The following is a 26435-nucleotide window of genomic DNA, read 5'->3' on the forward strand; positions in this document are numbered from 1 at the left end:
CACTGGACAAAATTTAATTGTGAAACCTGTATCTGCATCTTCAAATCCTAGCAACTCCTTAGAGGGGTTGTAGTATTTTGTATATTTCCTCAAAGAAACATGAGACTTCCGCACAACATGAAGCCTAGTCCTGGGTGCTTGTGCGGCTTCTGAAGTCTGCTCCAAAGCTAACAGTAGAGCTCTATGGAAGCACTTACATATCATTTGTATAGCTTTGCACAGTACAAAACACATAACATTACGCGTAGTGTGCCACTCGACTTTATGGGCATTCAGTGCCTCCCCTGTTTGCTGTGCTTTTCACATCAGTTGCTGCCTTGTCTGCCATCCTAATGCTTGCAATCTGTTGTGCTGTAGTGGAGAGTCCACAGGTGCCTACATCAAGCTAATGTATCATTGTCCCCATTATAAGTCACTACAGATATTCTTGACAAAATTATCTTCACATATTTGCACCCTATTTTCTGGTTTGAAAAATGAGTCTAGTTTATCCAGTGAAATCTCACCATCACGGAGATCTTCTGAAACTGGAGATGCCCATATCAATTGTGCGTCTATCCCACTAACGATGGATCTTGGGAATATGCTCTAATGTGCGCTTAGAAGTCCCAACACCAAATAAGTACAATTCACTTCTCTGTAAAGTGAAGTCATTCATCTATTTTTTTTATTTGCTAATCCCACAATGTTGATGTGAGAGTCTCGCATATACAGTTTTAAATCTCCGAACTATGATATGGTGTGAGTGATACGAGTAGACTGTTCAAAAATGTGTTTGTTTTTATTCATTCTTAGATTATTCTAGAGAAAACTACAGAGAATCCATTGCAAAAACACTCAGGAAACTCTTGCGTAAGTGCTTTTACATTCCTCTCCTGTCTGATTTATACAATTTATCGCTCTACCTGTCTGAGAGTTTCTGCAACTATTTTCTAATGTGCCCAAGGGTTAAAAATCAATCACCCATACACAGATGAGGCAACAATTTAGTGAACATATGCAAGTATGCAGACTATAAATTCACTAGGACCTAGAGAAAACAACCCATCAATCATTAGGAACTGGTGACATCACTGATGTGGAGTGGTAATGTGAGGCCACTATTTGACCTATGTTTGTGCCAAATCATCTTCTAGACATAACTAGCTGAGAGATTTAGGAATAAAACACCTTTCCTTATTATCTCCAGTAGTATTTTACGAGCTAATTTGGTTTTTATGTCATAACTATGGCAGAATCAAGCTGACCTTGAGGAAAAGTTGCCTGGTGATCCTCCTATGGACACACACCAGACTGTATAGTACAAGAAAAGCAGGATACATTTCTGTAATGCTTCCTCATACAGCCTTTAAAGAGTAACGCCACTCAAAAATTATGTTGTTTTAAAGTGCTGAGTACTACAACTTGAAAAAACAGAGGCATCAAATTTCGTTAATGAAGGGTTAAATTCTAAAGACTAAAAATAGATTTATTTGCTTTGGGGAGAGGGGTATTACCTTAGAGATAACATTGTTGACATATATAAATATAATAGTTATAAATATATATAAGGTCAATATAAAAGAAAATTCTAACAAACTTTCCATACCAAGGACCACATGGAGAACAAGGGGTCATCATTTGTGGAGAGAAGACAGATGATTTCACAATGAGTATAGGAAAGTGTGGATGGTTAAGCTGTGGAATTCATTACCACATGAGATGGAGTAATGGCAAATTCACCAGTAGCATTTAAATGTAGATTGGATGTCTCTTGTACAATAAATGACATCTGTAGCTATAATTGGTACAAGGCAGTATGGGGATGACTAATCCAGGGAGTTTATGTAATTGAAATTTTCAGCGTCGCATATATATATATATATTTTTTTTTTCAGCTCTGTGAGGTTAAATTGCCAATTGTCATACTCTGGGTTTTATTTATTATTGTGGATCAACACATTTTAGAAGTTACAAAAGGTTCAGCTGGGTGGGCTTTTTTCAGTTTTAAGTAAATTATTGGAGTTACTCTGTATGCTTAAAATATGACACTTGCCTGAAATAGCCATTGAAATCTCAGAAAGCACAATATTGTTGCTGTTTGCTAGAAGGAGCTGGGGCCACAGGTGAAGACTGGGAGGGCCGTCTGTTGGCCATCACTGGCATAGGTTATGCAGAACTACATTCCTTAACAAAATCTGTAAACATGGAAACAATGATTGTGGTTTACAGTTTGCTTCCATAGGTTCATATATTTCTAAGGAAGGTCAGATATCCATAACCTATATGTCAAATGGCACTTTGTTTTATTTTTATTTGAGTTTTTAACAGATGATTTCAAGCAGAAAGGTTTTGGACATTATTCCAGTAAAGTGTAGTACACCACATAATTATTTTATACAACATGTTTGAGTGGAGATACCCTCAACTGAATACTTCCACACTGTATGCTGTTGTCTGTATAACAGAGAAATCGTTTGCTACATGAAATATGTAGTTTCAGACTGATGTGCCTGTTATACCTGCATTTGAAGCAAATACACATACTGTCGCTCTTTGTTGTTGTTTTTATAACCCATTCTTTATTTAGGCCATCTGTCCTTTTTTAAGCCCAGTTTTAATATTGTTTTTTTTGTATTTTTCCAATAATAGACTATATTCTTGACAACTCAGAAGATGATACCAAGTCTCTATTTCTAATAATAAAGGTAAATATATATACAGGTTCGCATAATTGTCATTTAAAGTGGTCCTTTCACTGCCTGGCAACTGACCAGCAGTCCTGCAGTCTTCCATGCAAAAACACTGTGTGGATAAAAACCAACCTACAGTAAATGGGTGTGTTACTCCAGGACCCCACTATTTTTCACCATTAGCTGTTCCTCTTTGCTGAATTTCCATGATTAATGCTGCAGTATGCATTACTGTGTGATATTGGTTCAGAGAGTTATAAAAGTATTGCGTTTGCACACTGATCATATGCACTTGTTCAGTAAGAACGTTAACATTCTAATAGTCAGGTTGAGCTTGCACCCGTACAGTAGTTTAGCATCCGCTATCCTTTCTGTCGTACTCTCGTGTAATCTTGAGGAGTCTGGCTACTGATGTAGATTCCATGTCGACAGAGCTCCTATGATGCCGGTTTCTTGCTGAACAAGTAACTCAGAAATCTTTCATGGTTAACAGTGCATGACCCCACTAACAAACTCTGTAACAAACTCTGGTTAGCCCTGGGATACTGTTTAATTTATCTTCTTTGCAATCCCTTCTTAATGGACTAGGATTGCATAATATCTAAATAAATAAGTTAGGATGAACTCACTATTTCTAGACATGTATTTTAAATATACAAAATACACTAGTCACACTACTTGCCCAAAAAAGTGTTTATTTAAAATAGACCGAATCCTTTTTTTTGATGTCCTGTTATTAATGTAATAAACATGCTGCAGTTTGCACCAGTTAGCACGTTGTGACCAATTAAATCTAAAATGTCCTGAGTGCCAATCCCAATCTACATCAGATGGGGAGCCATGAACTGTCAGACAAAGTGGATTGTAGATGTGGCCTAATGCGCTAATGTAGCTTCAGGAGATGTAAGTGTACATCCAAGTCTGACAGACATCCAGCTTTGCATTTCATTCTTGTCAGCTGCCTATTGTTCCTACTGATCACTCCAGCACAGGTATACTCTAAAGTGAAATAAACACATTATTCTAAGTTTTACAGCAGCCCTGAAGAGAGAGCTTTCTGTATTCAATGCATTTACAATATGCAAATGTGGGTCGGGAGATGAGCAATCAATTGAAAGAATAGCTTTGCTTAGTTTAACAAGAGTACTTACTATTAATCTCTTTAATTATACATGAATCTTAAAAGTAGTTTTTTAACAATCAATCAACTTGTTTTATCACCTATCGTTATGCGCCCTGTATCTAATAAGCATTATCTCTTTTAGATTATTACCGACCTTCTGCAATTCCAGGGATCCCACAAACATGAATTTGACTCCAGGTGGAAGAGTTTTATTCTAGTCAAAAAGTCAATGGAAAATCGGGTTAGTTATGCACTAATCTTGGCCTGAATCTTGCACAGACACATGCAAATAGCAGCTACACATGGACTGTAGTCTAGTTTAGTACTTTCTAATGTTTGCAGAGAAAATTCATTGTTTCATTGTATTAAAAGAAACGTTGCTCTATAAGACAAACAGCACCACCTTTTCTCTAATTGTCTGCAAGACCCTCTGGTTTCTGGCTCTTATCCCTCAACAGAAACAGCTCCTACCAAAGTAGCCACTTAACTGTTCTCTGCTAATTCCAGAATGACACCCTGATCATCAAGTCTGTGCTTACACCTTAACACGCATTGGGTGATATTAAATTCCCCCCCCCCCCCCCCCCAGAATAGCACCGCGCTAAGTGTAGTAATGTTAATACGGTAATTTTATCCCTGTTGACGTTACCGTATTGAGGGTAATTATGCACACTATTACTGTACTATCGGTACTAGTGCGCAGTAACGCGGCCTGTGCTTATTACAGATAATATGGTAATAGTCTGCACTATTACTGATATTACGCTAATAGTGCGCACAATTAACGTTAATACGGTAATCTTTAGCACTGGTTTTTACTCGCAGCTCAGGAAGCCGAGAGCAGAAATCGGGGTTAAACTTACCATATTAACTATGCGTTGAGCGCGGCCAAATTGAATTCCCTCTATTGTCTCTCCTGGATGCTGCCACTGGGTGGCAGTTTTATGTATTTGTGATAAATAAAAGAAGACAATATTGAAGAATACGTGGTCCAGACTGGTGTGCACAAATGTCAAATCCAGACTTACACTATTTTTATTCTACTTGATCTATCTGTAACCATTTCTCAATTGTGTCCCCAGGATATCTGTGTGCTTCACATATTCTCTGAAACTCTCTTCCTTCTGCCACCAGACTCTAGTCTCCAACCTTTAAAGGCTCCATCAAAGCTCATCATTTCAGACAAGCACATAATCTGCTTGCTCTGGCTCTACACTCCTGATCTATCAGAGCTTCACACCACAAAATTGTTTGAGCATATATTTTATTCCTCTTGTCCCACGCTTGTTTCGTATACATTACTTTACTCTGCACATCATTGCAGGAGTTGTTGGAAGTGGAACTTTGTAAATAATAATGTGTATGTCAATTGCATACAGCTGAGAACTACTGTCAGCAAGACAGTATGGCGTTATACTCCTTATATTCATTGTAGTTTGGCAAAACAAATATGCAGTTCACAAACAAAATAAACTGATATTTAATTTCATCAGCTTTAGTGTCTTGAGTTTCTGCAGCCTTCAAATGAATGTCCCGTACCTTGGAAATCACATGGTATATAACCACTTTTGCAGGTGTTCTGGTTCCATTGTCGTTAAGGTCTTGATGTTAGCGACAGAGGCATAAATAGCAATGTATTGACTAGTAATAGATTGTGGGTGTTTTGCCTTTCAGCTCCAAGGGAAGAAGCGACACATTCGGGCACTTTTGATTGACAGAGTCATGTTGCAGCATGAGGTAAGTATTTATCCAGGATACATTCTTGTAGGTTTCAGTAATTTTGTAAATATTTGTGAGCTTGTCTATTCTGCAGGACACCCAAGACTGCTCTCCCCCCCTGTTTGTTTGGGTTTTTGTTTTTGTTTTTTAAAGTAAAAAAAATATCTGTGGGTAGGGGCATTGGTTAAGCTGTCTTCTCTCGAATGTTGCCACTACACTGCTGTAGATAGAAATATCATGAGCTGCCATCAGAGACTAGGCCTTGGGGTCTTTATAGGCTTTGTATGGTCACCTCTATGTGGCTGTTTAGTGGAAATATGATGGAGCGATACTTATTGTATATATTCTTTGTAGCTGAGAACATTGACCGTTGAAGGATGTGAATACAAAAAGGTCCACCAAGACATGGTGCGAGATCTTCTGCGTCTGTCAACAAGTTCATATGGTCAAGTAAGTCTCCTGCGTTCTCATTTCTCATATATTTGTTTTTTATTTTAGAACATTTCTTTGTAGGTGTTGATAGCATAGTACCCTGTGCAGTAACCAGGACATGCTTGTGCTGTAAATGTTTATATTTTGAAGCACACATCAGATTTCTGTTTTTAGTCGTTTACATTAGTGTTCTATAGTAACTTTAATTTATTTACCGTTTGCTGAATTTATCTCTATATACAGTGCTGTTTATATATGGCAGATTGATTGTTTACACCTACAGTACTTATGCATGTGTTTAGTGTGAATGCACCTGCACATACACTGATCCCTGGAACCAGCTTGCCAGGGTTGTTTTGTGGTTGATTACACAAGAGTAACTATGAGCAGAGCCATGGTGTTTCCAATGTATCGCCAAAATAAGGTATCCATCATTCGTTTATTCAAAAACAATATTTCTCTTTCATCCAATCTGGGGGACACAGCTACCATGGGGTTGTATGAGTGGAGTCTGGAGTTGGCACTTAACTAGTTAAATAATTAATCTTATCTGCTGACAGACTCCTCCCCTCTGCAACCTCCTGTAGCCTCAGTGTTTTGTTTTTTTAAATACCCAAGGAGTTGGGCTTATTGTGTGCTGCTGTGCAGAACTCCTTTTTAACTTAAATTATTTTACTTATTTTCTTTTTATTTTACTTTTAAGCTGTTAGGAGTATTCATGCTAATTTGCAGCCCTGATACTTGCTGGGTCTGTCACTTGTGGCCACACGTGTTGACCAGCGCTGCCCATCGTGCAGTGAGCGATGCAGTTCACAAAGCGGCCGCCATCTTGAGCTGGAAAAGATGGAGGGGACTTAGCTCCTGACGAGACAGGGCATAAGCCATGACAAGAGGGTGTTGCGGGCTTGCAGAAAGAAGTCACCGCATAAGTCCAGATTCATTATGCATGGCCAGAAAAAAAGCAGGAGCGGAGCAGCGTACAGGATGGTACCCCCCACCCTGGTATGATACTTGGTGTGTTCTGGTGCGCGAAATAGAGAGACGGCAGCTACACTAGTGACAGACCTGGGTGTACACGCTGCACACAATAACCCTGCTGGGAACAGGCTCCTCTCCATATTATTCAGCTGGTCCTTGGCCACCCAGGAGGGCTAAGTATCATTTACTGTTTCCTACATTGTATTTTTAAGCAGATATTTTTAATGTAATTAAATGAGTTGATATATTAGATTAGGAAACAATATATGTGTAAAACATACTGTATTTTAGGGTTACTTACATATAGAGTGTATGTGTAGATAGATATATAGATATAGATATCTCTATAGCGGTTTGTAACAAACAGTTGTTTGGGAGGTACTGCTTGGGCTACTTGCCGGGGACAAATTCAGTATCCTCAAGGAAGAGATTGTATTCTGAATAACAATACTTGTGTGACTGTTCCCTTTCCTGCCTTCGCTTCTTACTATAGCAAGGGCAACATTATCTTATGCAAAGGACAATGTCCGACAAGTGTAAAGCACCCCAAATAAAATACTTCACTTGTTCCAAGTGTAAAGTAAAGCTCTTTCCTTGGCTCTGCATTTGAAGGAAGCTTCAGGATACCTGTATGAGGCGGCACAGAACGCAGCCTCGATTACATCTTATGCGGAGTCCAAAAATTCCCTGGAGGCTTGAAAATAGATAATATATGTTATCTGTCAGGCCATGGGGGCTTAAGAGTACCTTCCTCCGGTGAGTGTCCCTAGACCGGGATCCCAAGGTTTGGGTCCTTTCGTGCGCCCTTTTGGGGGGATTCATCGACAAGAGGTCAGTCTGCCTGGGGCAGACCCTTTGCGGCCATGGGCCACTACCAGCGGGGCCTATCATCCTACCCTACGAGACATCCAGGGTCTAAGCTCCAGGAAAAATCGGACTCCCTCACCCAATCAACTCTGATCAGCTCCTGAGGCAGCATCTCACCCTCGCCTTCCAGGTCCTGGAGCAACATGGGTGGATAATCAATCTACCGAAATCTCAATTGACTCCCTATCAACGGATTATTTTCCTGGGGTTTATCCTGGACACCAAAGATTTTCCTCATGGAAAACAAGGTGCAATCCCCCCAGATTACTGAGAAGGGTTCTAACAGTCCATTGCCCGTCCATGCTCTTCTGCATGAGGCTCCTGGGACTAAAGGTCTCCATATTCGAGACACTCCCTTTCGGGAGGTTTCATTTGTGCACCTTCCAGTGGGACTTCATGAGCAAATGGTCGGGCTGCACTTGGATTTCCAGATGATTCAGTTGTCACCCAAGTCTGGTCTCTCGCTTCGCTGGCGGCTGGTACAGGATCACTTGACCATGGGCATGTACTTCGCCCCATGGTCCTGGACCATACTCACAACGAATGCTAGCCTCCAAGGCTAGGGTGCCATGGTACTTCACCTGCACCTTCAGGGGACTTGGTCGGCTAGAGAGGCCTCTCTTCTAATAAATATTTTGCAATTAAAGGCTATGTTGCTGGCTCTTCATAGGGCTCAGTCAATCCTACAGGGCTCTCCGGTCCACCTCCAGTCCGACAATGCCATGGCCAAGATATCTGTCTCTTTGGGCCTCAAGTTCTCTGCTTCCTGGGATGTGGTTCATGCTGCCCTCATTTGTGGACCCGGACATCAGTCGTTCAGCTATTTGTGCCCATAAATGGGACTGGCCGGCTACTAAGTAGATCATGTCCAAGATCAACCAGGCCTATATGAATTCCGATTGGCCCATTCCACCCACTCTGTGGGGGCCTCTTGGGCTGCACGTAACTGGCCGCCGGCGGATCAGCTCTGCCAGGCGGCCACCTTGTCCACTCTTAGGGGGCTGCTTTAGAATGTCCCCATGGTAGCAGTGTCCCCCAGATGGGATGAAAGATAAGAGGATTTTTATACTTGCGATAAATCCCTTTCTCCGATTCCATCTGGGGGACATTGCGTTTCTGTTCTCCTGCTGTTTGGTCTTCAGTTGTTTGACTCCCCTACTTTGGGGCTTTATAAATACACTGAGGCTACAGGAGGTTGCAGAGGAGCAGGTTACTTTAAACCAGGGTTTCCCAAATCCAGTCCTCAGGGCTCCCCAACAGTGCAGGTTTTCCGGATCACATGTGACATAATTAGGACCACCTGTGGATCTGTTACAATGTCAGTCAGTAATGAATACACCTGTGCTCCAGCAAGGAGATATGGAAAACCTGCACTGTTAGGGAGCCTTGAGGACTGGGTTTGGGAAACCCTGCTTTAAACAATTATTAAACTAGTTAAGTGCCAACGCCAAGCTCCTCTCATACAACCCCATGGTAGCAGTGTCCCCCACATGGAATAGGAGAGAGGGATTTATCGCAAGTATAAAAATCCTCTTTACTATATTCGACTAAAGCGTCTGAATTATAGTTCTGTACAATCAAATCTGATCTGATTTTATCTCTCATAGAAAATCAGGTTGACCCCAACTAGAAATATTATTATTATTATTATTATTATTATTATTTATTAATAATAATAATATAATAATAATAAAAAAAAGCAAATAGTAAAAAAAAGAAAGCTAGTCTCTCAAGTGATTAGTTGCAGTCATTTGAAAGTGACGATTACCATCTGAATGTAGCTACTTTGCAGCTGGTCTGCATAGAAATGGGAAACACTGGTTGTGTCAAAATTTGTATCAGTGTGTGTATAGATGTATATGTTAAATATGTTTGTGTGTTAATATGCTAATGATGATGCCAATTACTGGGCTTTTGTAATATTCAATGATAAAGGAAGTGGTTTGTGTACAGTGTATTTTAATATAGGTATATTGTGCAGGTCAGGAACAAAGCCCAACAAGCGTTTTTCACTGCTCTGGGAACCTATAATTTCTGCTGCCGGGATATCATTCCTCTCGTACTTGAATACATAAGGCCAGACAGACATGACGTCACTCAGCAGCAGTTCAAAGTAAGTATTTATGGTTCATATTCATTTGGATGGTTGTAATAAAGACTTAACCCTTGTTAATTTTCAAACATTTGTAATAGAATTAGAAGTAGGACGTTCCTTTTAGTGTATGTGTATATCAGAGTGTTTGAGCTATTTTCAGAGGTTTGTTCTGCTCACTATAGTTAAGCTGGTCTTGAATTTGGATTCTTTGATGATTAATAAGCAGATCATTTGTTCTCTTGAAGAAAAGCATTATGAAGATGGAAAGAGAGAGATTGAGAGTGCTTTATTCATCGGTCATGCCTTTTCTTTATCACACATGTGTACATATATCCATTTGCCCCATAGTGTTCCCTAGCTCACTATTAGTTCACTATTAGTGCTCCATCCGCAGTGGCGATCAGAATGCATCTCAGACTAGGCCTACTATAATAACATGGTCACGTCCCATGCCCACCCAGCTAAGCTGCCTTTTTACCTGACTGTTTAGTACACCTGACCTTGCTATTTAATGTCTTCCTCTCTTATGGGTTTACACAGATTGAAGTCTCTATCCCAGTACATCACTGTGATGACAGTAATGCCCAAAATAAACCGAGATCTATATTGTATTAACGTTTTATGAATGGGGCAACCTAAATAAAAGCTAGAACACTTCTTGCTGTTTATCACAGGCAAACGGTTCTTGTAAAGCATCGGATATTTTTTTGTTCTTACATTTAACTTAATGGTGGTTCCGTATTTACAACAAAGGTTTTTTGTTTTTATTTTTTTTATTTTCAGGGTGCCTTGTATTGTCTGCTTGGAAACCATGGTGCAGTCTGCCTAGCAAACCTTCACGACTGGGAATGCATTGTACAGACTTGGCCAGCAATAGTCTTTTCGGGTCTCAGCAAAGCAATGTCTCTTGAAAAGCCATCCATTGTTCGCCTTTTTGACGATCTGGCTGAGAAGATCCATCGGCAATACGAAACAATTGGGTTGGATTTTTCTGTAAGCCAATAAACTTCTTACGTTACATGTAAACAAATACATTCATTTGAAGCATTTGTTCTGATATACATTTAGTTTTGTTTTTTTTAAAATATATGTTCATTTGGAAGAGTCGTGGGTTTGTAAGTGCTTATTGCAATTTCCTTCAAAACTCATTCACTGGAACTTTGTCTTGCAGAACAATGTTCTTTCCCCCACAAAGGTTATTAGAAACACTCATTCAGACTAAATCTGTAAACATGCTTAGTAGTTAATGAGGCACGAATGCCTTCTGCTGTAGGATATCCAGATAGTGGGCCTTTGTATTTGAGATGGGGAAGTAGCCTCACCATAAATAGCTGTTTATCATTTTAATATGTTATCTAAAATAAATACACATTAATGGGAGTATGTTTTTCTTAAAGGTTCCAGAGAATTGCATACAGATCGCTGTTATGCTTCAGCAGTCACGCAGCCCCATTCTAAATGCTCAGCTGGCTCAAGCTGATGAACTAAGTCTAGCACTGAAGAGGCAGGAAGAAAAGAATGCAGAGTCTGTACGGTACGTTTAAACTGCTATTCAATTATTTCTGCTTCCTTCTACATGATTTTGCTATCCGTAGATGATATAGGTTTACTGATTTGGAAGTGTGTGTATATATAGACATTTATACTACAACTATGGTGTTATATATTTATGTAGAATATTATAAATCTATATAATATTATAAATTTGGACATGGACATATTTTGCTATGAATTGCATAACCCTGAAAGAACCAACTTGTTTTTACCTTCACAGCAATTATGAACGTTTAATCAACACATTGCTTGATTGTGTCACACAAAGAAACCTGTAAGTACCGCTAAATACATGTTTTCTTTCTTAGTTGCATTGTCTTATTATACATGTTTCATTGGGGTCAAGCACCTGCTGTCGTTTTTCAAAACTGGACACAGGAGATGAAGTTGGTGGAACTAGACCTACCTGTAGCTAGTCGGAGCATTCAAATCTTACGCAGCACTAAGTATTTCGGCTGAACCACCTCCTATATGTCCCATGTATAGGCAAGTCTGACGTTGGAGGGGCTAGGTCAACTTGTAGCCAGTCTGAGATTCTAAACGTTGACAGCACAGAGCAGTGATGTGAAACGACCTCCTTCATTTTGTAAGATTGTGACGTTAAACAAAAAAACAGTTCATACAAACTTGCCTAAATAATACTACTAGGAAATTCCAGATTCTATTTACAAAATGGTTTTAGTGGAATTGCATTTTAACTACGGCACAGTTCATTTCCTACCTTATGCATTATTGTGACTTTCCCAAAGTTATCACATTTAATACACAAGACAATGAACAGCAAACTAGATGAGGTACTTGCAGAAATATACATATATAATGGGGTGTTAGGACACTGCCGAGTAAGGCATATGGGGGAGGTTCTGGTGATAGTCTGTAATGAATCAGGACGTGCACAGACTGCAGTATGGTGGTTTAAAGAGGTTTACAAATAATGAGTTTGAGATGTGCAGCAGTGTGTTAAAGGCTTGATTTTTACAGTAGACATTTTCATCAATTTACAGAGTAGAAACAGACATTGCTGGTGGACATTGATTAGTTGAGTCTGGCAGTTTGATTAGAGAAGAGGAGATTGAGTGGGAGGCTATTAAGGAGACTTGCAATAGATATGCTTAGTAGTAAATTAAGTTTTAATAGCTTCTTGGGTGGAACGTAACCCATACTGACAATGTTTTAAGATGTCCATAAAATAATTTTGCTTGTATGTGAAAAAGTAAAAGAAAATGCTAAGACTTCTCATTTGAGTAACAGAGACAAAGTTATTTACGCACATTGCTTAAAGGTGCAAATGTACACTACGACTATAGCAACCAATCGGGCAATAGCTTTCATAGGGGCATACTTAATTGTCGGCGGAAACGCCGAAAATCTTGCGCTTCACGCACTATTACCGTTAATAGTGTGCGAAAAAACTTTATTACGGTAGTTTTCTCGCTGGATTTCATCTCGCAGCTCCCTGAGCTGTGAGCTGAAATCCAGCTAACTATTACCGTAATAACGGTAATAGTTTTAACGCAGCGGGGAATCCGGACAATTGAAAATATGCCCCATAGTCTAACTTGCGGTACACAGAATAAATCGAATTGCTGATTGGCTGCTATGGCTTTAGTTCAAATTTCTACCTTTGAGCACTGCTGGTTAAAAGCCATTAATAACTTCTGTTTGGGAGCGATTACGTTCGTGGTTAGAGGACTTCTTGAAGGAGGTATCAGAAAGGCAATTCGTGTTTAGCTGGTATATATGGGGATAGGCGAGGGACGGTAGTATGCGTATGAGAGAGTCAGATTCCCGTTAAGCCACAGGCCATCCTATAATCTGCTTGAAATTAATGACCATGATTGGCCTTTGTGTGTGGCTCTCTATCAAGCACACTAACCCGCTCTGTGAGGGTATGAAAAAAAACAACTTTTGCTCAGTTCTTCCAAGTTCATTAAAGTTTTGCATACATACTTATCAGTTTGTACTCCCTTCTTCTTACAGCCCATGGAAGTTTGAACACATCGGCATTGGTTTTTTGTCATTGCTCCTGAGAGACGACTTTGTTCTACCTCCAAATGCAATCAGATACCTGGTGCAGTGTCTGAATCACGATGCTCTGATTGTGCGCAAGGTGAAGTTATTATTCATTTCTGATTCCTGCTACAGCTTATTATCTGTGTGTATGTTTGGTTTGGGTTTATTGTTATCAGATTACTGTATTTGTTACTTTACGGAAGTATGGCCTTTTGTATCCTCTTGTATACAGATGGTCCTTTGTTGCTTTTAAGAGAGTTGCCCTGTTTTAGACATAATACAAGATGTATTAAAGGGAATGTCCACTTTCCAAATGTAAGCACCTATTACATGCATTGGGAATTTTTAGAAGAAACTTCCCCCCCCCCCCCCCCCCATCAGTCCCAGGTTACCAGACTCTTACCCACCAGTGCCAGACAAGGAGCAGACAGGCAGTTGTATTTTTAAACTGAAGTTTGGGAAGTACTAAAGTATATTGGTTCTTGCAGACTATAATGAGTGCAGTTTATTGACATTTTGGATGTTTTTGTTTTGTTCCTTTTTAAGATGGCCGTCTCTACCGTTGCTGGAATTCTAAAGCAGCTAAAGAGACCACATGTCAAAGTACCCATTTGCCCTTATAAAATCAGTAAGTATAAATGTTCCTGGTCTTCGTGGCATAGATACAATTCTACTTTTGTACTGTTCAATACAGTGAACACTTGGTTGTCACTGATTAGCTCACTATCTTAATGCCTTGCTTAGGTTATTGATGTTTCACAGCTTAGTGACCCTTAGTTGTTTTCTTCCATGACCCACCCTTCAGTTCATCATTTTATATTTATTTTACAACATTTATGTGCACAGACTTTGATTTACCATAGCAAATAACCATGTTTAACATGTACAATCTGTATTTATTGTTTTTAGTCCTCAGTTTTTCATGATTGATCCCTTATACATGCACAGTATACATTTCCAGGTTTATCATGATAAAATTCACTTTAATATCATATGCGAAAAATAAAATCATTTCCATTAGCAAATGGCATCTGTGTGAACCTATGCTATTGTTGATTTTGTTTACGTTTGTATAATATATTTTTCATTGAATGATTGTGTTAATGTATAAAAGGTGGATGCGCCAAATCAGACATTATTGTGACCGGAGACCGACCTGACAACCAATGGATAAGTTATAGCAGTACCAGCCTACCAAAGACCAAGGAAGTCTGGGAGACCTCCTGCTTCGTGGAGAAAACCCATTGGGGGTATGCCACCTGGCCTAAGTGAGTACTTTCAATTGTAGGACAAACGTTGTACAGGTGCTTTTGGACTTTCTGCGTGGTTGTGCTAATTATAGAAGTTCGCCCTTTTGTGTAGCAGGACGTATCGGTGAACGTTTATGAAACTGGTGTACAGAGAAATGTGCTGTAACTCATATATTCTACCTGTCATTTTCTAGTACAGTTTAGTGAATTAAAGAATTGATCTAGTTAACATGCAGTACAGCACCTTTTCCCCTATGCACAACTTTTGATAAATGCACCCAAATTTGCATTGAGTAAAAATGTTTAGAATACATTTTGCTTTAAAATCCAAGTACTTTGTGTTGTGTGAGAATTATTGGTGAGTGGAAGAAAGTAAAGAGTTTAAAAAAAAACCAGTTCAACAACAACATAAATTCCAGATTGTATATAGAAGGAACATTGAATCAATATATGTGAAACAAATCAACAACCAGAAATTAGTACAGTAAACAGTACAGATTTCTTTTAGTATTTTCAAAGATAGGGTCCACGTCAGTGGGTGTGCAGAGATAAGGAGGGTTTATCTAAATCGATTCAATTCCTCACATTAAGGATCCAACTTGTTGGGGGTTTTCTATGTTTCCTATGAAGGAAATAAGGAAATATGAAAGAGTGGAAAGGGCAGGGAAAGAAGAGGGAAAAGTAAGGAAAAAGATAAGTTGAGCTGGAAAAGAGTAGAAGGAGGGGTTCAGTGTGGCCCCAGGAGGAGGGGATGAGCCCCGCACATCAACCTCCCGGGAACGCACACAGAGCCCAGAAAAGCACCTTAGGGTGTCTTGTATCTGACTACGCGGGGCCTTTTGAGTACGTAAATACCAGGGAGAAAAAAAAAAGAAAATGTAAAAACTCACAAGATATAAACAAATGGAACGCCTTACTGGGTAGCAGGCAAGGAGTCCACACTTTGTGGAAGTGTGACTTTTCGTCATGGAGGAGACTGGTAATATACTCCATTGAGGCCATGTACCAGACCCGAGAAACTATGCTTTGGAGGCCTGGAGGATGGAGAGACTTCCAGTGGGCACCATATACCACCTTGTGTATACTTTATAGGTGTTCTCTCTAATCGATGAGTTAATGAAGATCCTAAGTCTGAGCTGGGACCATCCCTCCTGATCCAGAGTTTTTCGGGTGTCAAGTTCCCTTGCGGTCTCAAATGGTTAATTGAGATCGGTTTCTGGATTCAGAAAAGCATGGTAAACCAGAGATATCAATCCTGGGGCTCCAATTCGGTCTATACAACTCCTCTCAAATGATGTGGGCTTATGTAATTTGGTTGATCTGCATTGGGCTTGTATGAGGCCTCTAATTTGAATTTGAGCAAAGTACAAGGATGAAGGAAGAACTATTTTTAATACTATATGTAACTGTGTTGCAAGGTATTTGTGTCGTTGCCTACTAGAGTGTCTGAGCCTGGGCAAGTGATCAGCTTTTAATGAATTATCTGTGAACTCTGTGCCAAATTCAGTTGCGCACAGACACGTATGTGTGTTGTTAGATCTAGATGTCTGTGTATATGTATACTAAATATTACAATCACCAGCACAAAATGATGGGGGTCAGATTCTTTCAACTTGTGGTTAGTTAGAAACTGAGCTGTATGTGTTATTCTTAAATGTAATAATCCAAGTCATCGCTATGCATCAGGCTACAACTTGTCAGTGTCTTAACTATTTATTCTTGGCTTTGTTATCCAATCAGGAAAATGCTGGTGTATGCACCTGTTGATCAACAACCACGACTTGGAAGACCTAGAGAGGCAATGTCTGAAGTAAGTATGTCCGTGTATACTAATATACTGATATAATATAAATAAAAAGAAGGTAAGACACTGATGTTTTGTTGTCCCGCTTAGGGCCTATCTGCAGAAACTCAAAAAATTGAAGAGATACTGCATGGTAAACAGAGGAGGTACCCACAGGTCTTGTCAAATGGTTCAGGTGTTTATGAATCAAAAAGTATCAACGTTTCAGGCTCTAAATGGCCTTTTTAAGAAGATCCCTTTTTTTCCCTCTAAATTTATTAATAAACATCCCAAACATTTCACAATACAAGTGAGTGCCTCCTATTTATGTACATGTATATATTATATCCTTAATGTATATATAGATATGCTTAAAATAAACACCTAGCTTATGCAACTTCTTTAGTGGTAAAGCCAAGCAAATGTCATAGGAGTGTAGTGATAACATGATCACTGTGGGTGCTGCTTCATCAGTGTCTTTAGGGCTGATAACTTCACTTTTATGGGCCCAGGGAGCAGTGTGGGAGCTGCTATCATTGTTCCCACATTTTAATTTAATTTCTCATTCATCCTAATGGGGGACACTGGTATATTGGGCTATAGAGTGCAGTGACTGGAGCCTGAGCACTATCAAATTTACTGGAAAACATGTAGCCCTCCCTCTCTAATCGCCATTGGTTGCCTCCTGAACTCAGTCACTCTGCCGGGGATGTCTGTGTAGGTGCCGCGGTTGAACTACTCTTGCTGCCGCAGGGCAGATTCCGCCATAGGATTGCCAACAGGGAAGACCCAGCAACCACGGCTAGTGCCTGGGATCTCAAACACCATCGGGCCAGGACAGGTGTCAGACTGCGCACAGGAGGAACGGCAAAAAAGATACGCAAATCCCTCACTCCTTCCATCGCTGCTTCGCAAGTGAAGCTATGGCTTCCCTGTTAGGCAAGTCCACCAGACGAGAGAGAGCGACACTTTTGGAAGTGGTCTGAAACAGCAGCTTACTGCCCTTTTCGTTGCAGGGATTTTAGTTTTAAGGTATTAGAGTGCTTTTTGTCAGTGGGCTTTTCTCAATTCTCAGGCCTGTCTTGTGCAACTGCTTCTGTCCTCCTTTTTTTAAAATATTTTTTTTTTTTTTTTATTCCACTCATTTTTCCATTTTCGATAAACCTCAGTGGCGCACCCCCCTCCCCACCGCTAAAAAGTGTCCTAGATATTGGCACTGTAGTATACAGCAGCTGCGGCGCTGTCTAAGAAGTGTCCGCGGCGGTGCACAATTCCATTTAATGGCATTCCAAACAGAGTTGATTTTGAAATGCAACAAGTCGAACCATCTCCTAACCAGGCCGTCCTTCAGACTTTCTCTGGGCGTGCAGGTCTCGCTCCTCTGGGGTCACCCGTTTGTCGTCATTGGTGATCACAGATGCCAGTCTGCAAGTTTGGTCCCAGTTGTGATTCAACATAGGTTCCAGTGCATTTGGACTAATTCGGGAAGAGTCCAAGCTCCTGGAACTTAGAACGGTCTTCAACGCTCTAGCCAAAGGACATTCATTCTTGTGAGGATCAATCAGATAATGCTATAGTTGTGGTTTATTTAAATCACAAGAGGGGCACCAAAGGTTCCTTGACGATGCGAGAGGCTGCCTGAATTGCCCATTGGGCTGAACAGAACGTTCTGGCCAGTTCTGCAGTCTTCATCCCCAGAGCTAGATACCTGGGAAGCAGACTTCCTCAGCATGTAGGCCCTTCATCCCAGGGAATAGTCTTTTCATCTGGAAGTATTCCAGCAACAGGTGGTTAGATGGCAAGCAGACATTGACATGATGGCTACTTCGTTTAACCACAAGGTGGAGATTTTTGCTCCAGAACTACAGATCCGCAGGCGTTTTTAGTAAACTGCCATGTCAGTTCCTTGGAAATTCCACTAATAGCTATTTTTCTGCCGGTACTAAAAAGGTAGAGAGAGCTGTTTTCAAGAAATTTTTGTGGAACTGTACTGTCACAGGACGTCTTTGTACATCGACATCCTAAGCATAGCAGAAGGCTTAGTAGGAGACTTGCTTCTAAGACTAGGCCTATTAAGTCAGGTCCTCTTTCTTAAGCATTGGTTACTTTGGCTGGCTTTAACAGCGTGGCTTTTGAAGCCATGAGCTTCTCTGACCGTGTAATCCCGAACACGATTAAGACTAGAAAGTCAGTTGGAGGCCAGAAACTACCTCAGGGTTGGAAGATTTACATCTGGAGGTAAATGTATCATAGTCCGGGTTGTACAAGTCGCCGGAAATCGGCGACATGACAGCTTAAATTTAAAGCGGCGCTGCCTTGTAAAGGGAAGTTTCCCCTTTCCCTGAAGGGTTTCGTACCTCTCGTCTCTGGTTGAACCAGGTGCTGCTGGAGGGATTGATAAAACTCAGCTTGCTGAAGGTTTAGATGTCAACTGTTTTCTTTCAAAGAAAACTGACTCTCTCATCCTTTTTGCAGGGAGTGATGCATGTGCAGCCTCCATACACCCCCCCCCCCTCCCCCGTTCCAGGCTCTGTGGAATCTAAGTCTGGTGCTGACAACTTTGCAGCATTCTCCTTTTGAACCAGTTCAGTTGGAGATAAATTTCCTTACCTGGTAACCAACAAGAAAGTAGCCTATCTCCACAGCCCAGAGGTTTTTGTTGTTTTTTTTTAAAGCTGGTGATTCCATCTTGTAGATCCTCATTTCTCGTCTTCCACAAGGAAACACCTTCAAAAAAACTCTTAGTTAACTACTTTTACATGTAAAGATGGGATGCTCTGCTCCACGACTTCTGGGCCCAGATTACAGAACAAGAGGTACCTCCCTACGGGCTCCTTTGGGTCATCCCCCATGTTCCAGTCTCCCCCATTAGGATATTTGAGAAAATTGGATTTATTTACTTATGTTAAATCCTTTTCTCTGAATCCAATGAGGAGCACTGGATGTTTTCTGTGAAAGCTGAAAGTCTTATAGGATTATAGTCATTTTTGTTCTTTTGCTGAATATATATTGTACAGTAAGTAAAATAAATCCTCAATAGTGATGCAACATTGTTTCCTTTGAGCTTTCATTGTGATGTGTGTTTGTTACCTATTTGCTCTGCTCTTATTGGTTTACCTTTTTTATGTTTTCTCGCAGGCCGAACAAATCATATATGATCAGTTCATGGATGGAAAATTTATTGATCAGTTGATTAAGTTTCTGTCTTTAGAAGATCGAAAAGGGAAAGACAAATTTAATCCTCGAAGGTTTTGTCTTTTTAAGGTCAGTTGTTTTTTCTTTTATCTTTATCTCCACTTCTGACTAGCAAAGTCAGAAGTAAAATAAATGGTCTCCATGATAATACTCATCATAATCTAATCTCTTAAACCTCGAAACCATTTAATTCATGGATAGAGCTCTCAAGGTACAAGTATTTATTTATGGAATATGTTTAATCATCATATCTATGCCACCTAGTCGGCAAGATGTGAATATGCATGTCTACTGGGCAGTATTATAAAAAAAAGCAGAAGATCGAAGAGTCAAGGGATCACCTCTAGCAGACTATGTATAAAAAGAGAATTTTTTCATAGTACAATCCATTTTCTGAATCTGTTTGGGAATCACTGCTAACCCTGGAGTATAGAGGGCACTGTGCTGGGGTATTCTGCACTATCCTAGCACCTCCTCTTACGTCCCCTACAGCCGTATCTCCTCAGTTCATAAACAAAGAACAGCCATCAATATTAAATGACTTTACAGTACATACAAAAATCCTCTTTTCTTATTCATCACACTTGGGAGACTTTGCTAATCATGGGGACATTGAACATACCCTCCCTTAGGGGCAACTGTGCAAACACAGCTGTGCACAGGATGTGTCTGTTCAAAACTGGTGTTTTTGGAGTAAGGACAGTGAAATCTGGTTATGTATGAAACGTGGATCAGGTTTTTGCCTGACGCAACTGTTCCATGCCACGTTAACCGGAAGACACTCACCGATCTGGTAGACTGGCTGTATTGTAATCTAGAATTCTCATTCTCTCCGAGATATATGTCTGTTGTATTTTACTGAATGACAACTCGTCACTGCTTATTTTATTGCAGACCACTGTTTTTTACTCATGATGCAAACAAGGAAGCTATCTGTTCTGATTTAATTATGAAAATCTGTCTACCTCTATCCCCAAACTCTAACCACTGCCAGTGGGTGGGGACTTGTCATTCTGGATGCTAGATCTTGTTCCAGAGCTGAGATAACTAAATGCTGGTTGAAAGGAAATAAGGACTACTCATGTTCTTGAGGAAGGGCTAGGGCGCGGAAAGCTTGGTGGTACTGAAAAAGAAGATAATGCAACAACCAGACACCCTTCCTGCTGAATGAACAGCGAGTGAAGGCTACCTTCCAAGTTAGGAAGAAGATCCACAGCTTCTAGAGGTTAGAACAGTGGCTTCAGTAGCGCAGAAAGGACAGAGCTCTGGTTCCACGGACTACCTGAGGAACCTAAGGCTGTTAGATGTGGAGAACCTTGTGAAGAAATGTATGGAGCTCTGGTTTAGAAGGCCACCTGCAAACATCTCAAAGGCTCTATTTACTATAATACCAAAGGGGTTGTATATGCCCTAAAATGTCTAACAAAACCTATGTGTGCAAGACCAAGAGGATCTTAAAACAGCGAATCATCGAACATATAAGATCTATTAGAAATGCTCAATGAGATAGATTGCTTGTGTCAACTAACACCTGGTGCCAAACATTTTCACTCAAAACATGAGCAACCTGAAAAATTTGAGGTGCTTTGGGATTGAGAAGGTAAAATTAGGAATCAGAGGAGGAGACATTAATAAGAAGCTTTTACAACGCGAAAGCAGATGGATTTTTCTCTTTCATTCTCTCTCCCCCCTCCCCCCCCCCACCCCCTTTGGTTGCTCAATGAAAATAATAGCTGTGCAAGCTTCTTGGTGTAGATGTATGAAAAGATACTCGAAAACTAACTTGTTATAGAAAAAATGTTAACATAGATTCAGCAAGTAAAATGTCTGTGTCACCTCTAATCGGATCACCCCTTGAGAAAGCCCCTGGCGAAACGTACGTCGGGCTGCGTCAGTAACTATCGTCATTGAACCCGGAACTTTTATGGTAGTTTAGAAGAATAGAAAATAAATCAGTCTGACCTATAAGTGTTTTACAGGTATTTGTGAAAACGTCACCTTGTTGTACCTAATGCAACTTTGTCAGCTTATTGTTGGCGATTTTGTGTTTCTTTAATAAAAACGTTTTTAATTAAACATTTCTCCATATTTTAAGGGTCTCTTTAGAAACTTTGATGATGCCTTTTTGTCAATCTTAACTCCCCACTTGGAGCGTTTGGTGGAGGACTCTCATGAAAGCACACAAAGATGTGTGGCTGAAATTGTTGCTGGATTAATCAGAGGATCCAAACACTGGACATTTGAAAAGGTAAAGTTTTCTAATAAATTTACAAAGCAAGACATGTCTCATCAGCCTGACCTATTACAAGTGTTTCTTTGTAAAGGATATGTTTAATTTATTCAGTTTAATTATTTCATTAAAATACATTTTAAATGCATAGTATTATCAGATATAATTTAAAAGTGCAATTTAGCTCACTAGAAAAACCTACATAATAGTTTTAATTTTGACTTTTAGTGTTTTCGGTTTCCTTTTTTGTGTATATGGTTTTAGTCACTGACTAAACAAGTCCTTTCGGACAGCAGTACCACCTTCAGACAATTTTTGTAGTAAGCAACATACTAATACGGTGTGTAATTGTATAAAAATAAAGTCTCATAGTAAATAATAAAAAAAAAAAAAAAAAAAGGTTCAGTTCTATTTTTTTCTAAACACAGTGAATAGTAATATAATGCTATAATACTCTGTACCTATCATCATCATCACCATTTATTTATATAGCGCCACTGATTCCACAGCGCTGTACAGAGAACTCATTCACATCAGTCCCTGCCCCATAGGAGCTTACAGTCTAAATTCCCTAACATACACACACAGACAGACAGAGAGCGAGCAACTAGGGTCAATTTTGAAAGCAGCCAATCAACCTACCAGTATGTTTTTGGAGTGTGGGAGGAAACCAGAGCACCCGGAGGAAACCCACGCAAACATGGGGAGAACGTACAAACTCCACACAGATCAGGCCATGGTCGGGAATTGAAATCACGACCCCAGTGCTGTGAGGCAGAAGTGCTAATCACTTAGCCACCGTGCTGCCCATTGTTCCAAGTCTGTCTACTGTCTGACTCCCTCGTACGTCCTGTCCTGTCATGTCTATTGCTGCACGCTGTGTGAGTCACCATAACATTATTCACACTCCTCTGCAACTTATGTATGGAATCTGTGGCACTTTATAAATAAACAAGTTAACCCGTGCATGATACTCATGCATTCTAGTCAAATCAAGCTACTTAAGGTGTTAAAAAGGTTCTTGTCATGCATTTGGGGCTAGGCCAGGCCTCCTCAGGGGAAGAGCGTTACTTCCCGACGCAAGCGCCCTTTTTTAACGTGGTTTTGTCCACATGTCACCACCTCATCATTTTTCTCCATCACCTCATCCTTCATCTTCATCGCCACATCCTTCATCAAGCTACTTAAGGTGTTAAAAACTCCCCACTGTCACCCCCGGCAACCACCAACCACTCCCAACTGTCACTTCTCCTTCAAGAAATATATAGGTCAGTGTATAACTCTGCCCAGCAGGTGGCGCTGCAGTTTGGTTGTTTTTTTTCCACACACGCCACTAGGCATTTATATAGTAGATAATAATAATGCCACTGATGGCCGGTCTGCAGAATTCTCTTGTGTGAAGCAGCCATATTGTGTACCACATCCTACCTGTTCACTAGTAACATCACTACTTTCTTGTGAATTGATAGGGTACATTCTAGTGAATAAATGGCTACCTCCAGTGTGTGTAAGTACAAACTAATAAATGCTAATATGCACAGATTAACATTCTCGGCTCAAAAATATGTAACCAAGTAATGTAAAGAAATGTAAACCACAAGCTATTAATCGATGACCTATACTTTTGAATAAAAAAAAGTTTTTTGCTTCATTTTTGGATTTGTGCTGAACAGGTAGAAAATCTGTGGAGATTTCTGTGCCCGTTATTGAGAACTGCGTTGTCCAACATCACCGTAGAGACCTACAGTGACTGGGGCACATGTATTGCAACTTCCTGTGTAAGTTCTGTTCTGAATGGCTGTCCTGTGATCTGCCCCGTCTGTACACGTTATAGTTCCTGCTCCTTCCATACAGTCTATTCTTTCCCATTACACGTGCACTCTGTAACTGTCAGTGCGCGTTCTCATTTGAGGTATATCTGTTGTAACATCTCCCCATTTCTTTATATCCATTAGGAGAGCAGAGATCCTCGGAAACTTCACTGGTTATTTGAGCTGCTGCTGGAATCGCCAGTTAACGGGGAAGGAGGCTCTTTTGTGGATGCTTGGTAGGTGCACTCACATTCTGTAAAGCAGTGTCTGTGTAACACTTCCCAGGCTTAATGAGACCCTGTTGCCTAATTGACATGTTTGGGCTGAACCAATATTCATTAGACTGGGGGAGGTTAGCAGTGAGGAAAATGTAATAGGCCTGTGTTCCTAAGTTTAAAGTTTTAAAATATTTATTGTGCTAAACATATTTTCCCCACACAATCAATATAACCTATAATAAACTACAGTTCAGATATAATTCCGTTCATGGTTTACAATGGTGTGTAATAAAGTCAATTGACCATGTACTCCTTGTATCACACACACAACCCTCGGGGAACCAGTGGTGGTATCAATTGCCAATCCACGCCTGCACCTCTATTTAGGTTATGGTAAGTGGTAGGGGCTGCATCCACATGTGATAACTGGGTGGGCTGGCAGTTTACATGTGTTACATATTTACATAACAATCTTTTCTGGACCATATGACCACTATAAATATTTTGGATTTTAAGGCATATACTTTCTAAACTTCAGTATGTGTTCTCTGTCCTCAGCCGCTTGTATGTTCTTCAGGGAGGTCTTGCACAGCAGGAGTGGCGAGTTCCAGAGTTACTCCATAGGTTGCTTAAATATTTGGAACCTAAACTAACTCAGGTCTACAAGAACGTCAGAGAGCGGATTGGAAGGTAAAGCACCCTCATGGCTTGCATTGGTATCTATGTGTTTTCTTATGGATGCATTTCATAATTTTTTTCTTTATGATATAAACTAGTTCACACTGATTGGTTTCCATAAGTTTCTAAGTGTTGAAACGTATCAAATGCAGTATTTGCTCCATGATAGAGCTAAGAAAATCAGGGAACTTAGTTTGCAAAATGAATCCACGGAACTAATATGTCATAATCAATATTTATTTAAAAAGTGTCAGAAAATCCCCCAGCACTTACCTTTATTTAAGGGCAAATGTTAACCCCTCAGTTATCCCCTCTTCATGGAGCCCCGGGAAGTGCATACTAAAAAGATAATTTTAACTCGCCGTAAAATCGATTTCTCTTACTCCATTGGGGTACACTGCGGGACATCAGGGTATAGTAGGTGGGACTAGGAGTCTAGGCACTTCTTGAACTTGTTTGTTCACCTCACTCCTCCACCACTATGCCTTGGCTTTGCTATAATGCAAACAGCAAAAGCAATGGAGGGCAGCCTATGGGTGTGTGACCACACAGGGCAATAGGAAACTGCAGCTTCTGATTGGCCTGTGAGGTGAAACTAGTCTGTCAGACAAACATGGTTGGAAAACACTTGTAAGTGACTGAATAACAAGGACCCATTTCACAGACGTATTAGTCTTGGAGAAAATTGTTACGTAATGTCTGAGAGTCCTGTTATGGTCACATCGCTCTCCATTAAATTGTCTTACAATTTTCAATAAATTCTGTCTAACTTTACCATGTTTTTTTAAAGCCTTACATCAGTTTATATTAATGTGAATCCTGTTTTGGACACTATCCTTTCATTATGAATGGTCTGCCCCATGCAGCAAATGGTTGATGAAAATAGAGCTTCCTTGGTCATCGCTATTGATCTGGATGTGCGCTCACAGCCCAATATGGCATCTGGCCGCTACTTGGGCACAAACCATTTGCTACATGAGGGTGGAAATCATATTAAAGGGGTTTAAATGAACTCTTTAATATTTGCTGCTCTCTCTCTCTCGCACTTTGTAATATATTAAAGAGGAGCATTATAACAAACCTCATGTACCGGTAATTAAATCTTAGTATTGTTTATCAAATCAAATAATAAACACAACGTATTACAGATTGTGTTCTTGGTGCTCTAGTAATGCAGTTGAAATGCACCTATTTTATTCAAACAGGATATATCCTATATCCATTTTGTTTACTGAACTAGTATTTGAAACTGTGCAGGCGGCTCTGTTATGACTGGAATCACTGTACATTTAGAATAGGTGACAGTAGAGTATTTATAGGCCGTATTCTTTGTCATTCTGACTTGGTCTAAACTTGTCTCCATCCTCCATGTGTAGGCAGTAGGTGCACTTTAAGACCCATAAGGCTGCTAACAGCAAGTATTTCCCTTTCAGTGTTTTGACTTACATATTCATGATTGACGTCTCTTTACCAAACACTGCTCCCACCAAGTCTCCTCGTATTTCTGACTTTACTGCCCGCATCCTTGGTGAGTTGAAACCTCTCATGGAGGCAGATGAGGAGATTCAAAACCACGTCATGGAAGAGAATGGAGTCGGGGAGCAAGATGAAAGAACACAGGCCATTAAATTAATGAAGACCAGTAAGTAAAAGATACTTGTTTTTCCCCCCATTGTTGGCATACTTGTGTGCCTTAAGATTCTGAGGTGAGATTGTAACTTTGAGTTTGAACGTTACCAACTGGTCAAGGTATGTAGACAGATGAGGTGTGCCCTCTAGTACATGGTTATAATTGTAGCGTGTAGAGATGATTCCCG

General features: G+C 40.2%; 1 protein-coding gene across 1 annotated transcript in view; it reads left to right on the forward strand.

Annotated features, from left to right (window-relative positions):
• Positions 1-26435, forward strand: part of PSME4 (proteasome activator subunit 4) — a 99544-nt gene that overhangs the window by 59680 nt on the left and 13429 nt on the right. The window contains exons 22-40 of the mRNA XM_075204051.1: positions 796-852; positions 2632-2687; positions 3938-4036; positions 5470-5532; positions 5869-5964; positions 9773-9904; positions 10670-10879; positions 11284-11420; positions 11661-11714; positions 13421-13550; positions 14000-14081; positions 14568-14721; positions 16444-16513; positions 19625-19750; positions 21777-21929; positions 23585-23689; positions 23867-23958; positions 24499-24630; positions 26052-26260. Coding sequence (XP_075060152.1) covers positions 796-852; positions 2632-2687; positions 3938-4036; positions 5470-5532; positions 5869-5964; positions 9773-9904; positions 10670-10879; positions 11284-11420; positions 11661-11714; positions 13421-13550; positions 14000-14081; positions 14568-14721; positions 16444-16513; positions 19625-19750; positions 21777-21929; positions 23585-23689; positions 23867-23958; positions 24499-24630; positions 26052-26260 — 2157 coding nt within the window. The remainder of the gene's footprint in view (positions 1-795; positions 853-2631; positions 2688-3937; positions 4037-5469; positions 5533-5868; positions 5965-9772; positions 9905-10669; positions 10880-11283; positions 11421-11660; positions 11715-13420; positions 13551-13999; positions 14082-14567; positions 14722-16443; positions 16514-19624; positions 19751-21776; positions 21930-23584; positions 23690-23866; positions 23959-24498; positions 24631-26051; positions 26261-26435) is intronic.

This window comes from Mixophyes fleayi, chromosome 3 (assembly GCF_038048845.1).
Source record: "Mixophyes fleayi isolate aMixFle1 chromosome 3, aMixFle1.hap1, whole genome shotgun sequence".
Classification (NCBI taxonomy): Eukaryota; Metazoa; Chordata; class Amphibia; order Anura; family Limnodynastidae; genus Mixophyes; species Mixophyes fleayi.